Source organism: Arachis ipaensis, chromosome B2 (assembly GCF_059453495.1).
Source record: "Arachis ipaensis isolate K30076 ecotype BB chromosome B2, ASM5945349v1, whole genome shotgun sequence".
In the NCBI taxonomy this organism is placed as follows: Eukaryota; Viridiplantae; Streptophyta; class Magnoliopsida; order Fabales; family Fabaceae; genus Arachis; species Arachis ipaensis.
The window spans coordinates 118038101-118056342 of NC_142437.1; the positions used below are offsets into that span (position 1 = coordinate 118038101).

General features: G+C 35.4%; 1 protein-coding gene across 2 annotated transcripts in view; it reads left to right on the forward strand.

Moving 5' to 3' along the window:
- Positions 1-7420, forward strand: part of LOC107627874 (uncharacterized) — a 34601-nt gene extending 27181 nt beyond the window's left edge. For both annotated transcript variants that reach the window (XM_088503993.1, XM_088503994.1), the window contains exons 12-13: positions 42-923; positions 6932-7420. In XM_088503993.1, coding sequence (XP_088360119.1) covers positions 42-923; positions 6932-6940 — 891 coding nt within the window. In that variant the 3' untranslated portion in view covers positions 6941-7420. The remainder of the gene's footprint in view (positions 1-41; positions 924-6931) is intronic.
- The last annotated feature ends 10822 nt before the right edge of the window (positions 7421-18242 follow it).

Genomic DNA, 18242 nt, shown 5'->3' on the forward strand with positions numbered 1-18242 from the left:
TATGTAGTATGCTGAATTGATAATACTTTTTTCCCTTGTAGGTAATCCCGTACTTGAAGTTTCTAGCAGTCAGCAAGGAGGATATCATGATGATGTTGCATGGACAGTTTCAATTGAACAACCTTCCAAAATTAGAAGCTCTTCAATTGCAATGTTTTCATGATGATTCAGATACTTTACCATATGAATTTCTTCAACGGTTGCCCAATGTAGAAAAGCTCGTTGTATGTTGTAGCTCTTTCAAAGAGATAATCTGCACTAAAAGACCTACCATGGATTGTGTCAAAGAAATTATTCCACAAGTGAAGTGTTTGCAGTTGAGTACCTTGTCTCAGTTGAATTCCATTGGGTTAGAGCATTCTTGGGTGCAACACATTTCTGAAAATATTGAAAAATTGCAAATAGATAACTGTCATAGTTTGAGGAGCATAGTACCAAGCAAGGTATCGTTCTCGAGCCTAATAGAGTTGAACATATCAGAATGCAATGGGCTTGTGAATTTGTTCACACCTTCAACAAGCAGAACTCTGCATCATCTGAAGAACATGTCCATAGAAAACTGTGAATCATTGAAAGAGATTGTGTCTGAAGAAGAAGTAGAAGAGTCATCAGGGCATGTAGAAGAAGAGATAATAGTATTTCATAAACTGAAAACTCTGTCCCTTCACTCTCTACCAAACCTTGGAAGGTTTTACAATGGCAACATTGGGTTAAAATTTCCATCCTTGGTTCATTTGTTGCTAATCGATTGCAGCAAGATGGAAAGTTTTTGTGCAGGTACAGTATCTGTGAACAGGTGGATGGAAGTTCAATTCAAGGACGAAGAAGATACTGAAGTCTACCCGTTTGATGATATGGAAGAAAAGCATGCATTGTTGGTTGAGGGTGATCTCAATTGTGCTGTACGGAACGTATTTGAAGGGGTATGTTTTTAATTCCTTTATCTTTTTAGTCCATGTTTTGATGAGAATAAATAAAGTTTACTTCCTGAAATTTATTAAAAGAATTAACTTCATTTGATAAGCTAGGAAGCAAACAGAAAGGGATACTCATTCTGTAAAATCATCTATACACAATATGCAAATACCCTAAATATCAACCCCTGTTAATTAGGTCTCTTCTGCATGCATCCTATATGTATTCCTGTGGGACCAGTTGTTATACAAAAACACCAAAGATTCCTACTCACCTACAAACCAGAAAGACCAGAAAAGGAAAAGATTACCAAGTTAAATGTTTTGCATTTTGCTCTTATTCATAATTCTCATACCCACTTCAGAGATATGTAAGGGACATGCATCATATTCCTTCTCTCTTCCATTATTGTATACTACTTGTTCATCAATCATCATACATTTTACTTGCTTACTAGCTAGTTTTAAAACTCTTTTAATTAATTAAAATAGTATTTTAATTTCACTTTACAAATCTTTTAACTTAATTATAGATATATATTTTAATTTATAAATCTTATCTAGATCTAAATGTAAGATTCTTGACCTAAAATCATTAGTTAATCTTTATATATGTACCCTAAAACATTACCAGGATAAAGATTCTTAAGGACTTTTAGTTAGTTCGAAAGTCTAATGTATTTTTATTTGAATATAAAATTATTTATTTATACGTTATGACTAAATAGTTTGTAGGTTGATAATTTATTTTATTTTGTCATACACACTACACACCTCACTCACGATAATATGGGTTCATTTTTTCAATAATTTTATAATATAATTTGTGAATCATGCACTTAATGAAAATTTTAAAACTGTGAACATTTCAACTAAACTTTGCAATGTTGTTCAATCTTTCTCTTCCTCTCCCTCTCCCTCTTTCTTCTTTTATTAGAAGTGTAGAAGGAGAATTCATAAATTTAAAGCTTGTTTTTATTTAAGTCTAAAATAAACTGTATTTTATTTATCAATAATTTTGTCTTTCTAGTAGACTTCAAATTAAAATGAAGTATCTGTAAAAAAATAGTAAAGCTAATTTTAGAAAATATATAAATAAATAATAACTAAATAAAATGAAAGGTAATAAACAATCTTAGTTTATAACCTTAGAATTTTAATGGTTGAAAAAGAGAAGAATTATATACCTTTAATTAACGGGTGGTTCATATTGAAGAGACTCACCTATAAATTGAGTTTTTCTTTAATTCATTTCAATCAAGTCATCCAGATAGAATAACATAATATTTCTTTGAGTAGTTTTCTTCTATATATATAGAGAGAAGTGTGTTCTCCTTTTGTCAAGAGAGAGTGTTATTGTAGTCTCCTTATGATAGAGAGAAGTTGTAATTCTCAAAGAAAGTTATTCAATTGTTTCCATATTTTATACAAATTTTTAATTTTTCATCTCTATATCTTGCTGTGTCATTTGTCTGGTACCTAACAGTGGTATCAGAGCCAAAGGTTGCTGATTAATATATTTTTTTTTCGCTGCGAGTTACCGTCTAAAAAAACTGGCAGCAAAGTATGAAATTCCAAAATTCAGTGGGAGTAATTTTTCCATATGAAAATTGAAGATAAAAGCCATTATGAGAAAAGACAATTGCGTGACAGCAATTGAAGGTAGACCCGCTGGAATTACAGATGAAAAATGGAAGGAGATGGACAACAATGCTGTTGCAAACTTACACTTGGCACTAGCTGATTCAGTTTTATCAAGTGTAGCAGAGAAAAAGACAGCAAAGGAAATTTGGGATGCTCTCACCAAATTATATGAAGTCAAGTCACTTCACAACAAGATATTCTTGAAGAGAAGACTTTATACTCTTCGAATGAGTGAGTCCACATCGGCAACGGATCACATCAACAATCTAAATACGCTATTTTCCCAACTTTCATCGTTGGAATATACCATAGCGGAAAATGAACGCGCAGAGCTCTTACTTCAAAGTCTACCAGACTCATATGATCAACTTATCATTAACTTAACTAATAATGTTTTGACTGATTATCTTTCTTTTGATGACATGGTTGCTGCGGTTCTTGAAGAAGAATCTAGGCGCAAGAATAAGGAAGATAGATTAGAGAGCTCAAAACAAGCAGAGGCTTTATTGATGACAAGAGGAAGATCAATGGAGCGTGGTTCCAGTCGGAGTCAAAGTAGACCAAAGTCACAAAGTAAGAAGCAAGTCAAATGCTACAATTGTGGTAAGAGAGGGCACTTCAAGAAAGATTGTTGGAATAAGAAGAGTATAGAGAAGGTTCCAGAAGGATCAAGTTCTCAAGGATGTGTTGCGAGCACTTTTGATGATGGAGAAATCCTGTATGGCGAAGCAACAATTGGTTCTAAAGGTAGCAAATAGCTCACTGATGTTTGGATTGTTGATTCAGGAGCAACATGGCTCATGACTCCTCATCGTGATTGGTTTTGTACATATGAACCTGTCTCGGAAGGATCGGTGTTTATGGAAAACGATCATGCCTTAGAAATTGTTGGAATGGGTACTGTCAAAATAAAAATGTTTGATGGTTCTATTCGTTCACTTCAAGGGGTAAGACACGTGAAAGGCTTGAAGAAGAATTTGTTGTCGATTGGGCAATTGGATGAACTTGGCTGCAAGACCCATATTGAAGGTGGGATCTTGAAAGTTGTTAAAGGAGCTCTTGTGGTAATAAAAGCAGAAAAGATTGCAGCAAATCTATACATGCTTGTGGGAGATACTTTACAAGAGGCAGAGGCATCAGTTGCTTCAACAAGCCAAGAAGAAATGACGATGATATGGCATTGCAAACTAGGCCACATGTCAGAACGAGGCTTGAAGATTCTTGTAGAACGTAATCTCATTCCCGGGCTCAAATCGGTAAACTTACCGTTTTGTAAGCACTGCGTTACAAGCAAACAACATAGATTGATGTTTGGTAGATCAACTGCTCGGAGCAAGCACATATTGGAGTTGATTCATTCTGATGTGTGGGAATCGCCGGAGATGTCCCTAGGAGGAGCAAAATATCTTGTATCATTTATTGATGATTACTCTAGGAGGCTATGAGTGTACCCGATCAAGAAGAAGTCAGACGTGTTTGCGATGTTCAAAGAGTTCAAAGCAAAGTTAGAACTTGAATCTGGAAAGAAGATCAAGTGTTTAAAGACAGATAATGGAGGAGAATATGTCGATGGTGATTTTCTAACATTTTGCAAGCAATCAGGTATTCAACGGCAATTCACAGTTGCATACACGCCTCAGCAAAATGATGTAGCAGAGCGAATGAATAGGACTCTCCTAGAAAGAGCACGAGCTATGTTGCAAACTACAGGTTTAGCCAAGTCTTTTTGGGCAGAAGCTGTTAAAACCGCTTGTTATGTGATAAATCGGTCACCATCAACTGCAATTGGGTTAAAGACACCAATGGAGATGTGGCAAGTTAAGCCACCTAATTATTCTTCTTTACATATATTTGGTTGTCCTGTGTACATGATGTACAATTTCCAAGAAAGAAAAAAGCTAGACCCAAAGTCTAGAAAATGTATATTCTTGGGTTATGCTGACGGAGTTAAGGGGTATCGCCTGTGGGATCCCACTGCCCGCAAGGTAGTTGTCAGTAGAGATGTGATATTTGCAGAAGATGAATTACAAAAAGAACAAGAAAATGACAGCACTATTAAAGAGATAACCACTGTTCAAATAGATGAAAAATGCAGAGAAGGTGATCTTTCTAAAGCAGAACCACAGCACGAAGAATAAGAAGCAGAGGCCAATGACATAGAAATTCGTCGATCCACTCGACAAAGAAGAATACCATCATGGCACTCAAATTATGTTTTGACAAACCATGATGTATATTGTCTTTTGACAGAAGATGGAGAACCAACAACTTTTATGGAGGCTATGCGCAATCCAGACGCTTCTATGTGGATGACAGCAATGCAAGAAGAAATTGAGGCATTACATAGAAACCATACCTGGAAACTTGTTGAACTTCTAGCAGGTCGGAAAGCCATTGGTAACAAATGGGTTTACAAGATCAAACGAGATAGTAATGATCAGGTGGAACGATATGGTGCAAGATTGGTTGTCAAGGGATATGCTCAGAAAGAAGGTGTTGACTTCAATGAAATATTTTCTCCAGTGGTGAGACTAACTACTATTAGAGTAGTTTTGGCTATGTGTGCTGCATTTGATTTACATCTAGAGTAATTAGATGTAAAGACTGCTTTTCTTCATGGAGAACTTGAAGAAGAGATATATATGCTCCAACTAGAAGGTTTTGAAGAACAAGGAAAAGAAAACTTGGTTTGCAGGTTAACTAAATCTCTGTACGGTCTAAAGCAGACGCCAAGGTGTTGGTATAAGAGATTTGATTCTTTCATTATTAGCCTTGGATACAACAGACTTAGTTCAGATCATTGTACTTATTACAAGAGGTCTGGTGATAATGATTTCATCATTCTACTGTTGTATGTGGAAGACATGTTGGTGGTAGGTCCCAACAAAGATCAAATCCAAGAATTGAAGGCATAGTTGGCTAGGGAGTTTGATATGAAAGACTTGAGACCAACAAACAAGATTTTAGGGATGCAAATTCACCGAGACAAAAAAGATAGGAAGATTTGGCTATCGCAAAAGAATTATTTGAAGAAAATCTTGCAACGCTTCAATATGCAAGAATGTAAGCCAATTTCAATCCTACTTTCTATGAATTTCAAATTATCCTCAAGTATGTGCCCTAGTAGTGAAGCAGAGAGGATGGAAATGTCTCGAGTACTATATGCATCAGCAGTGGGAAGCCTTATGTATGCCATGATCTGTACAAGGCCAGATATTGCTCAAGTGGTTGCGGTGGTAAGTCAATTTATGGCAGATCCGGGTAAAGAGCATTGGAATGTTGTTAAGAGGATCTTGAGATACATCAAAGGGACCTCGAATGTTGCATTATATTTTGGAGGATCGGAATTCATTGTCAATGGATATGTCGACTCAGATTTTGCAGGTGATCTTGATAAACGAAAATCTACTACAGGATATGTGTTCATGCTTGCAGGAGGAGCTGTGAGCTGGCTATCTAAATTACAAACTGTTGTAGCTTTATCTACTACAGAAGCTGAATATATGGCAGCTACACAAGCATGCAAGGAAGCTATTTGGATCCAAAGGTTGATAGAAGAACTCGGGCACAAACAACAGAAGATTTCTGTGTATTGTGACAGTCAGAGTGCCTTGCACATTGCAAGGAATCCTGCCTTTCGTTCAAAAACAAAACACATTGGAGTACAATATCACTTTATTCGGGAAGTAGTAGAAGAAGGAAGTGTTGATATGCAGAAGATTCACACAAAAGATAACCTAGCAGATGCCATGACAAAACCAATCAACACAGAAAAGTTTGAATGGTGTAGATCCTCATACGGGCTATGGAATACATGAGCAACATGAATTTCAAAAATTTATCAAAATTAGCTTTAAGTGGGAGATTGTGAAAAAATAGTAAAGCTAATTTTAGAAAATATATAAATAAATAATAACTAAATAAAATGAAAGGTAATAAACAATCTTAGTTTATAACCTTAGAATTTTAATGGTTGAAAAAGAGAAGAATTATATATCTCTAATTAACGGATGGTTCATATTGAAGAGTCTTTAATTCATTTCAATCAAGTCATCCAGATAGAATAACATAATATTTCTTTGAATAGTTTTCTTCTATATATAGAGAGAGAAGTGTGTTCTCCTTTTGTCAAGAGAGAATGTTATTGTAGTCTCCTTATGATAGAGAGAAGTTATAATTCTTAAAGAAAATTATTCAATTATTTCCATATTTTATACAAATTTTTAATTTTTCATCTTTATATCTTGCTGTGTCATTTGTCTGGTACCTAATAGTATCACATTACATTAAATTTTAATTTTACTGCTACTAATAAAGTTTAAATTTTTTATTTTCATTTATCTTTTTTCAAACTGACACAATTATATTAACAGTTTTATTAGAGGAGTTCAATTGCAAAGATGGAGTTAAAGACAAAAAGGCGACATCTAACCATATCAAAGGAGTTGATGAAGAGAAAAGAGAAAAGATTTGTTGTTAGTTGCAATTTGATTTGTTTTATATTATAGTTGTTTTAAAAAAATCCAAAAAAATTAAAAATGCAAAAAAAAAAAAAAAAACATGTGTGGTGTGATTGTAAGTTATAAAAAAAAAAAAAATAGAGTGCGTGTCTAGTGTGTAGTTATAAGTTAAAAAAGAAAAAAAATAAAAAATGAAAAAACAAAAAAAAAGTACATTAATGAGGTGTTAGGTGTGTGATTGTAATGGATGGTGGATTATAACAGTGTGTTGAACTGTAGTATTACTTATGTTACTTTGTTTATTGCTTTGAACAGTTTTTTTTTTTTAAATCTCTTTAAAAACGATGATGGTTGGTATTATTCAATTGTCAGTTCAATGTTATGGGTTTGTATTTTTTGCTTTTAACATTTTCTTACTTCGATATGGTACATTTGTGTTTTTAGGAATTTGATTTTTTTTTTTAAAGTGAAAATATTTTTAATTCTTCCTCACAACATGACTAGTAAAATTAAAAGAGGAGTCACCATTTTATTTGCATTTGGACAAATAAAGAAATTAAGTGCTTTTCTAACAATTTTGTTCTTCACAACAGTTTCTGTGCATGCAATTCTTGTAAATTCTATTAGATGGAGCATAAAAGATAGATTTAAACTAATTATTATTTTATTTACGGTATTTTATACATTAAGATTATACATATTTTTTTGTCATGGAGTATGAGAACTATGAAACTTAATTTCTTTGTTTTTTTTTCCTTTAAACAGTGTATGAAACTTATCCATAACAATAACATAAATTATAAATGTATTAACAACATTGATAATAAAGGCATTTGTTTTATTGAAACGAGACAAACTCTCAAAAACTACCTCATAAAAGTAATACAGGATAAGGAGATCCCTCTCTCATCATCAAGAATAATGCTCCTAACTACTGCACAAGGTTTATCAACAAAATGGAAACTCAAACTCATGCTTAAGCTTTTTCTAGGTGCGGCTGAACACCACTCTCCAATTCCTCTGTAACATTTGGAAAATCTTTTTCGCCAGCTGATTGGGGTGATCCTCATGCCTCTCATGTTTTTGACAGAATCAATCTCTTATGATTTTCTTTATGCCCAGATCCCAAGCCATCTGTAATTCCTTAACGATATAGGCATATCTTAGAAAAAATAGAGTAATACCATTCTCCATTAAATTAAAAATGATCTTTTTTAAAACCATCCATTAAAAAAAAGTCCAATTTCGTAAGTCAAATCAGGTCTTTGCCAACGTGGATAATAATTAAATCTCATTGTATATAAAATGATTAAAATCTTTTTCTTCATATAATAATTACATCTACTTTTATGTAATGTAATGCATCTGACTTCTGAGTAAATTCAAACAAATTTGATCACGTGAAATCTGGGTAGCTTCTTGGATTCTCTTTGGTAATTAGTTGAGTAAATAACCATAGTCGTTCGTGAGATTCGCGGAAATATCTAATGTGATCTTCAAGATTTCAATTTTTCTATTGTAGTCCTTCAGATAGAGCTTCAAGCACTTATAGTGGTCCCTGGGCATTTTTCTAGTGATGATACTCATCACCAGAACGCTGACGTGACCTCGGTTTGCCACGTTGGAGGGTTCCAAAACGTCGTCGTTTTGCTTTGACACCGTTGAGTGCCAAAAACGACGCCGTTTAGATGTTACTTAGCATGAATAACAGTTTTCTCTCCAATACAAATACTTCACTCGTCTCTTCTTCTTCCATCCTATGACTTCATATTCGTCTCTTCATCAATGGCGTTATCGTAGGATTCTATTCGTTGGGTTGAAAAAGTTGAGAGAAAAAGTAATCCGACCGAAAGTTCTTTTCGTTCTTCCCCTCCTTCACTAGAAACACGAGGTTCCGACATTGTGATCAGACTCAAGGTAACTTTTCTTTTTTTTACTTTGCATTTTCAATACAGTGTTGGTTGATGTTGTGGAAGTTGTTAGTGTGGTTGAAGTTTGGGAGTGTTGTTGCTATTGTAGTGTCTAGGGTTTGAAGGTTGGCTGGGATTTTATGGGGTTACTGTATTGATGGTTTCAGTGGCTAAGAGAGGTGGGGTTGAATCTTAGCCCCCTTTTTGCTTGCTAACACTTGCTGAACTCAGAGGAGACTTTTCTGTTTTTATCTCGTCCCTAGCCACGAGACTTTTTTATTTTGTCTCGTCACTTGGCACGAGACATTTTTGATTTTTTGCTCCTGTGCAGTGAAACAGAAATGGAGTAGGAGAGAAAGAAAATTACACCCAGATATATCCTGGTTCAGCTGCTAAGTGCAGTGCAGCCTACATCCAGTCTCCATCACAAACATAATGAAATTTCACTATAATCTTCCAGATTACAAATTGTAAAGTGCTAACCCAACTTACAAGGGGATTCCCACAGAATCATGAAACACAACATAGATGAACAAAGGAACTCTAAGACATCTATGGCTTTTTCTTTTAATTTTGCACTCTCTGCCTTTTTTCGCTCTATGGCTTTTTCATTACAAACCTCACTGTTTGCCTTTTTTCCATGAGACTCAAGACATGACAAAATTAAACAGAAAAATACTAAACAGAATACATTGAAGGAGAAGAAAATCTGTAGGCTTAGGTAGCTCTGAGAATCCTGTGCCTTGCACTCTCACTGCTTACTTCTAACTCCTTGCTCCAAACAGTGGTTGTTCTCCCTTTTTATAGAAGAGAGAAGCCTCCACATATGAAGCCAAAACTCAAGCCAACTTCTTCTTCCTTCAAGAAACAGATTCGGTTCGGCCACATAGAGAGAGAAGAGATAACCATGCAATTACCTCTAGTCCTTTCTTGGTCACCATTCTTCATCAATCCGAGCTCTCCATCCTTGGCTTGCTCTCCAAGATGGATTTCTGGCCCTTGATGCTTCATGATGATGATGACTTCATCTACTTCAATCTCTGCCTCTTCCATCACTTCGTCACTCTAGCTACTTCCTGTGGTGGTTGAGTAGAATCAAAGACAAGCCATCTCCTCCAAGAATCTCCTCCTTGCTGGCCGAATTTTCTTCTTCCTTTTCGAGCATGAAGAGCTCAAGATTACCTCACCAAATCTAACCACATTTGGTGAAGATCTCAGCCACATCTCACTTTTATTTTGTTATGTTTTCTTGCCATCATTGTGATGGTCTTTAGGCTTGTTTTCCCTTCCTTTCGGTAGCTCATTTTTGCTTCCATGGCATCCATTGTTTTCTGGTTAAAGACCGAAAGAGAGAAAGAAATGAGAGAGAAGAAAGTATGAAGAAAAGCAATTGAGTGTATCTGAGTAAATTAATTAAAGTGAATTGCTTTTACTTCCCTTAGGTGGAGTAGCGTGTAGCAATGCTAATCCCCATCATGTCAACTTGTCAAATTCTCTCTCATAGTTGGTAATGTAATGAATTTTGGAATCCATCACATGGTGAAATGCTTGGATCCGTTGGAAGCAGTTTTGCTTTCTTTTTCTATTGGTTTCGGATCTTGCATGAGGAACTCTCATCACATATAAAGTTGGGCTTAGTTGCAACAATCATTTAATCTGACCCAATTAATAACATTTGCTTTCCTGATGTATATTTTTCGGATCATGCATAGAATAAATAGGAAAGCATTCATTTGGGCTTGTAGTAATAATAACTTGATCTGGCCCATGTAACAACAATTTGTTTCAGCCACAATAATTTAACATCTAACTTAAATTTTTATAAGCATATTGGACTTGCACCAGATTTTCATTTTTGGCCCAAACTGAACCTGCATTGCAAAAATTAATTTAATCATTTAATTCAATATCAATAATTTTTGCAACTAATTTTATTAATGATGTTTGATCATCACTTAATTAGAAATAGAGTTTTCCAAACTCATCATGTATTTTACCCGAATAAAACAGGGATATGGTAAACGATATATGCAGAATTGAAAAAAAATGTGTTCTTGTGGTGTCGATTTTGTTTTTTTTTTTTTTAATAATACATTAGCCTTTCAAAATCTGCCTGTATTAAGTGAAAAAGTCCTTCAGCGTGGCAAATCGAGGCCACGTCAACGCTTCGGTGATGACTCATCACCAGAAAAATGTATGTATCAAAGAGCTTGACTAAAATGGAGGTGGAAGGACAAATAAATCATAGTCAAATTTTAGTTCTTTCTGAGCTGAAACATTTGTATCAATTGAATACTATAGATGTCTACATCCGCAATTCTGAATTTTTTCCAGGAGACTTATTCTTTCATGAGTTGAATGATTACAAGATTGTGATTGGAGACTTTGAGACACTTTCAATTGGGGATTTCAAGATGCCCAACAAATATGAATCTTCAAGATCTTTGGCACTGCAACTAGAACCTGGCATGAATATTCACTCTCTCAAAGGAGTTAAATTGCTATTCAAAGGCGTAGAGAATTTGCTGTTAGGAGATTTGCATGGAGTTAAAAATGCGTTTTATGAACTGAATCTGGATGGATTTCCAAATTTGAAACTGATGGTTTCAGTGGCTAAGAGAAGGGGGTTGAATCTTAGCCCCCTTTTTTCGATGCTAACACTTGCTGACCTTCAGAGAAGACTTTTCTGTTTTTGCTCGTCACTGGACACGAGCAACTTTGTTTTGTCTCGTCCCTTGCCACGAGACTTTTCTTTTTGTCTCGTCACTTGGCACGAGATAATATTAGTTTTTGCTCCTGTACAGTAGAAATAGAAATGTAGGAGAGAAGAGTTGAAGATTACACCCAGATATATCCTGGTTCAGCTGCTAAGTGCAGTGCAGCCTACATCCAGTCTCCATCACAAACATGATGGAATTTCACTATAATCAATCTGATTACAACTTGTAAAGTGCTAACCCAACTTACAAGGGGATTCCCACAGAATCATGAAACACAACATAGATGAACAAAGGAACTCTAAGACATCTATGGCTTTTTCTTTTAATTTTGCACTCTCTGCCTTTTTCCGCTCTATGGCTTTTTCATTACAAACCTCACTGTTTGCCTTTTTCCATGAGACTCAAGACATGACAAAATTAAACAGAAAAATACTAAACAGAATACATTGAAGGAGAAGAAAATCTGTAAGCTTAGGTAGCTCTGAGAATCCTGTGCCTTGCACTCTCACTGCTTACTTCTAACTCCTTGCTTCAAACAGTGGTTGTTCACTCTTTTTATAGAAGAGGGAAGCCCCCACACTTGAAGCCAAAACCCAAGCTTAGCTTCTTTTCCTTCACACATAACCGGTTCGGCCACACAGAGAGAGAAGAGATAACCATGCAATAACCAACATGCAATTACCTCTAGTCCTTCCTTGGTCATCACTCTTCATCAATCTGAGCTCTCCATCCTTGGCTTGTTCTCCAAGATGGATTTCTGGCCCTTGATGCTTCATGATGATGATGACTTCATCTACTTCAATCTCTGCCTCTACCATCACTTCGCCACTCTAGCTACTTCCTGTGGTGGTTGAGCAGAACCAAAGACAAGTCACGCCTCCAAGAATCTCCTCCTTGCTGGCCGAATCTTCTTCCTCCATTTTTGGTATGGAGAGGCTAAGATATCATCACCATATCTTACCATATGTGATAAGAATCTCAGCCACTATATTTTTTGTATTTTTTTGCCATCATTGTGATGGTCTTGTAGCTTGCTCTTTCTTCATTTTGATAGCTCAAAGTAGTTTCCATGGCTTCCATAATTTCTGTTGAAGTGACCGAAGAGGAAGCAAGAAAGAGATGAGAGAGAAGAGAGAATCTGAAGAAAAGCAATTCAAAGTGATTAAACACATTAATTGAAAATAGCTTGCTTTTACTTTCCTGGGTGGCGTGTAATGTTAATGCCATCAATCATGTCAATGACACTCTCTCTCATATTTCCCATGCACTTATTAACTTTACTCTAATAAATTTTGAAATCCATCATGATGAGTAAAGGAGTTCCGTTGGAGCATGCAGTGCATAATCAAAGGAATGGATTTCTTTTGTTAAGTGAATAAAATAATATTGTGCCCCAATTCCTTTTAATTTCGGACCAAGCATTTTTGGTCTCATACCAAGACCTTTAATTGGGCTTCTTATCACAATTGCTAGCCCATTTAATAAAACACTTGTTTCAACCACCATCCTCATAATAATTTTAACATCAAGGCTGAATATTGATTTTATTGGGCTTGGGATCTCTTCTTTTCATTTCGGCCCAAATATAAAATCTGCAACACAAAATTATTAATTAACATATGTTAAATGAAAATCAAATTAATAATTTTGTAATTAATCATTTTAATAATGTTTAGTCATCACAAATATTAATTTAGAGTTTTCCAAACTCATCAATCTCCCCCTTGATGACAAACATTATTAAGATTGAAATGGAAAGAAATTTAGAGATAGAGTAAAGAGTACTCCCTTTGAATTTGAATTTTTCCCCCTTTCTAAATGTCACATAGCTCCCCCTTGATGTATGCTTATTTTACCAAGGGAAGCACTAACCTGTAACATTTAAATCAAGCTTCAAGTAACAATGTTATTTAGCATATTTTATGATGCTAAATGCTTGATTTATGAGCAGTTTTAATTGATAGTCAAAACTCATTTGATATCATAAACTGATTTACTGCTCAACCTCACAACATAATCAACCAAAAATATTTTTGAGAATAAATTGCTGTTTTAAAAATATTTTTCAATCAAATCAGAGTAACATACTTATGGTAAGAAAATATTTTTAATTACGGCATGATCACATCAATTCTCAACATTTTTTTTCATACCCACTGCTTAAAGAAACTGCCAAGAACAAAATATTCAGCAAGCATGTTTACCAAGATGAATCAGAAGTATGTTTCCAATCCAAAACTTATTCATCAAGATAAAAAACATATTAACCACCAGGCAGCCATATTATTAAAACAAATGCATCACAGGCATTATATCAACAAAACAGCAATCAGCAAGGCACAATTTATAACAAGGATAATCATAAATTCACACGGATTTCATTCCCTGTTCCCTGTTTTCATGATTTCAATTTTTAGCACTTTCTCAATTTCAATTTTCAGCACACCATTTCTCCCCCTTTTGGCATCAAGGGGCACTTGCAAAATAAATGAAAACAACATACAAAAGGCAGAATATTTATTTTTCACCAAAACACAATGGTCCAGTCAGCACACATGCATTTGAGCAAATGACAATTAAAGTTCAACTCAAAATTAATCCACTAACACAAAGTGCTCAAAACAGAGCCAGATCAGAGCATAAAACAGAGCAAAGCAGGTCTGCAAAATAGTGCAACAAATCAATGAAACATAACAGTTTCAATTCAGCCTTTTTTCTCTTCTCCTCCCCCTTCTGTCATCAAGGAGGGACCCTGCAAAAAATGAGGAAAAAGCAATGCAATCCATAATAATTCAAGCATAAAACAAAACAGCATCAAATTAAGTTTGGTACAGTCATCCAAGACAAATGAAAAAAAAAAATTTCCCTGAGTCAAATATACATAGAGCAAAATAACAGAGCATTCAGCAGCAGCAACAGGTAACCAAGATATCAGATCAAATAAAATTGGCAGGCAATAAAGATCAGGAAATTCAGAGTAACATTAGATCAGTCACCCCCTATTTCTACTATCCTCCCCTATTAAGATATGATGTGATAAGACCACAAAAAGATTTTGATTTTCAGAAAAAATGATGAACTAACAAAACGGTCAGAGTGGGGTCAAAGAGATTTAGTGGGGCCCATAGGAATTAAATTCTGCGTTGCCTCCCCCTTAATCATAGCTTCTCCATCAAGCATGCATTTTTATCTCGTCCAAACCTACGAGACAAAACTGAACAGAATCAAATATTCACAAATTATCAATGAAACACAAATCAAACATTCCCAAACTTTTTCTTAAGGTGCAGAATCTGTCTTCACAGAGAGGTTTTGTAAAAATATCAGCAATTTGGTCTTCAGATTTTATAAATTGAATATCAATAGTACCCTTTTGCACATGTTCCCTAATAAAATGATATTTTATCTCAATGTGCTTTGTTCTTGAGTGCAGAACAGGATTTTTTGAAATGTTTATGGCACTCATATTGTCACAAAATAAAGGAATACTATTGATTTTTAATTTGTAATCTTCCAATTGTGTTTTTAACCAAATTAATTGTGAGCAACATGCAGATGCGGAAACATATTCGACTTCAGCCGTGGATAGAGCCACTGTGGCTTGTTTCTTGCTTGACCACATGTTGAGTGAGCTTCCCAGGAAGCAACACATGCCGGAGGTGCTCCTCCTATCCACTCGATCTCCCGCATAATCTGCATCACAAAAACCTACTGCACAAAAGTCATCAGATTTAGGATACCATAATCCATAATTGCAAGTTCCCTTAATGTATCTAATGATGCGCTTAACAGCCGTAAGGTGGGATTCTTTTGGATGGGATTGAAACCTTGAACATACACCCACACTTTGGACTATATCCGGTCTAGAGGAGGTAAGGTACATAAGTGAATCTATCATTCCTCTATACCTTGTTTCATCCACATCTTGGCCATCATCATCCTTTTTAAGTTTAGTATTGGGATGCATAGGAGTGCCCATTGATTTTGGAATTTTTTAGGCCAAACTTTTTGATAGGTTCTTTTGCATACTTTCCTTGGTGAATAAAAGTACCACTAGGAGTTTGTTTAATTTGGAGGCCAAGAAAGAAAGTAAGCTCTCCCATTAAACTCATCTCAAACTCACTAGTCATGAGTTTTCCAAACTCTTCACACAAGGTGACATTGGCCGAACCAAATACAATGTCATCAACATAAACTTGAACAAGAAGGATATCATCATTAGATGCTTTAATAAATAAAGTAGTGTCGGTGGTACCCCTTTGAAAATGATTTTTCAACAAGAAGGCACTAAGCCTTTCATACCAAGCTCTTGGAGCTTGTCTAAGACCATAAAGAGCCTTAGTTAATTTAAAAACATGATTTGGAAACTCTTTATGTTCAAAACCGGGGGGTTGAGCTACATACACTTCCCTATTAATAAAGCCATTAAGGAAAGCACATTTAACATCCATTTGAAACATTTTGAAACCTTTATGGGCGGCATAGGCAAGAAGCAACCGAATTGCTTCCATTCTAGTTACCGGAGCAAAAGACTCATCAAAATCAATACCCCCTTCTTGATCGTAACCTTGGGCCACTAATCTAGCCTTGTTACGAACAACTTGTCCATCCTCACCAAGTTTATTTTTAAATACCCACTTAGTACCGGTTACCTTCTTACCATCCGGATGAGGTACTAGTGTCCAAACCTCATTCTTGTCAAATTGAGCAAGCTCTTCTTGCATTGCTTTAACCCATGAAGAGTCTTCAAGAGCTTGTTTGACATTGTTGGGCTCTATTTGTGACAAGAGAGCAAGATTGCTAGGTTCGGTTTGCCTTTTGGTGGAGGATCTTATGGTTACACCATGAGAGGGATCACCAATGATGAAGTCATGAGGATAAGCCCTCATAGACTTCCATTCTCTAGGCTTTCGGCCAGGTGTTGAGCTTTAATGAACTTCTGGTGGTCTCACTGTTTCAGTTTCTCGTGTCTGCTCAGGAGATAAAATGGAAGTTTCTCCTTCAATCTGACGAGACAAAACTGGGCTGACAGATTCTTCATTTAGCATAGATTTGGGATTTTCTTTACTTGTTCCAGCCTCTTCACAATCTGAATCATTATCCTTCACAATACTGGGAATTAAGTTAGAGTCACAAAAAGTAACGTGTATGGATTCCTCTATTGTCCTATGCTCCTTGAGATAAACTTTATAAGCCTTGCTTGTGGTGGAATATCCAACAAACATTCCTTCATATGATTTTGGATCAAACTTTCCAAGATTTTCTTTATTATTTAGCACAAAACATTTGCATCCAAAAACATGAAAGTACTTAAGATTTGGAGGGGTCCCTTTCCATAGCTCATAAGGGGTTTTCTTTAACCCTTTTCTAATGATTGTTCTATTTAAAGTATAACATGTTGTGTTCACAGCTTCAGCCCACAAAAATTTAGGAATTTCATTCTCACATAGCATAGCCCTAGTCATCTCTTGAAGGCATCTATTCCTTCTTTCAACCACCCCATTTTGTTGAGGGGTTCTAGGACATGAGAAATTCCTAAGTCATCACAGAATTTTTCAAAAACTTGATTTTCAAATTCTCTTCCATGATCACTTCTTAAATGGGCAATTTTCAAATCCTTTTCATTTTGAATTTTCTTGCAAAGAGTGGAAAAAACATGAAAGGCATCATTCTTATGAGCAAGAAAAAGTACCCAACCAAATCTAGAGTAATCATCTACCACCACAAGACCATAGTGTTTACCTCCTAAACATTGAGTTCTAGTAGGACCAAAAAGATCAATATGCAACATTTCTAATGGCCTTTTGGTTGAGATTCCATCTTTTGTTTTAAAAGAGGATTTTACTTGCTTGCCTAATTGACATGCATCACAAGTAAGATCCTTATCAAACTTGATGTTTGGAATACCTCTAACCAAATTCCTTTTAACTAGCTTAGAATTTTGGTACATACTAGCATGTCCCAACTTTCTATGCCAAAGCCATTTTTCAGATTCAAAAGATGTAAAGCATGTTACATTTTGTTCCTTTAAATCCTCAAGAGTTAATCCATACACATTGTTGCATCTCTTGGCTTCAAATAAAATATTCCCAGTTTTCTCACAAACAACCAAACACACAAACTTCTTAAAAATAACATCAAAACCTAAATCACATAATTGACTAACACTAAGCAGATTATGTTTCAAGCCATTTACAAGAAGGACATCATTTATACAAGATGAGAAATTTTTACCCACTTTCCCAACAGCCACTATTTTTCCTTTTGCATCATCACCGAAAGTGACAAGTCCTCCATCATATTCATCAAGCTTTATGAAGAAGGTTGTCTTTCCGGTCATATACCTAGAGCATCCGCTGTCCATATACCACATATTCTCCTTCCTCTTGGATGCTAGGCACACCTACAAAACAAGCTTAAGTGACCTTAGGTATCCAAATCTTTTTGGATCCTTTTACGTTAAACCATCTTCTATGTCCTAAGCCATTGTAATCAAAAACAATTTTATAAACCTTATCACCAATCATTCTTTCACCAAAAAAACATTGAATGGGAAAGTATCCATTTCGGTTGCATAGTCTACAAAATCTTGGA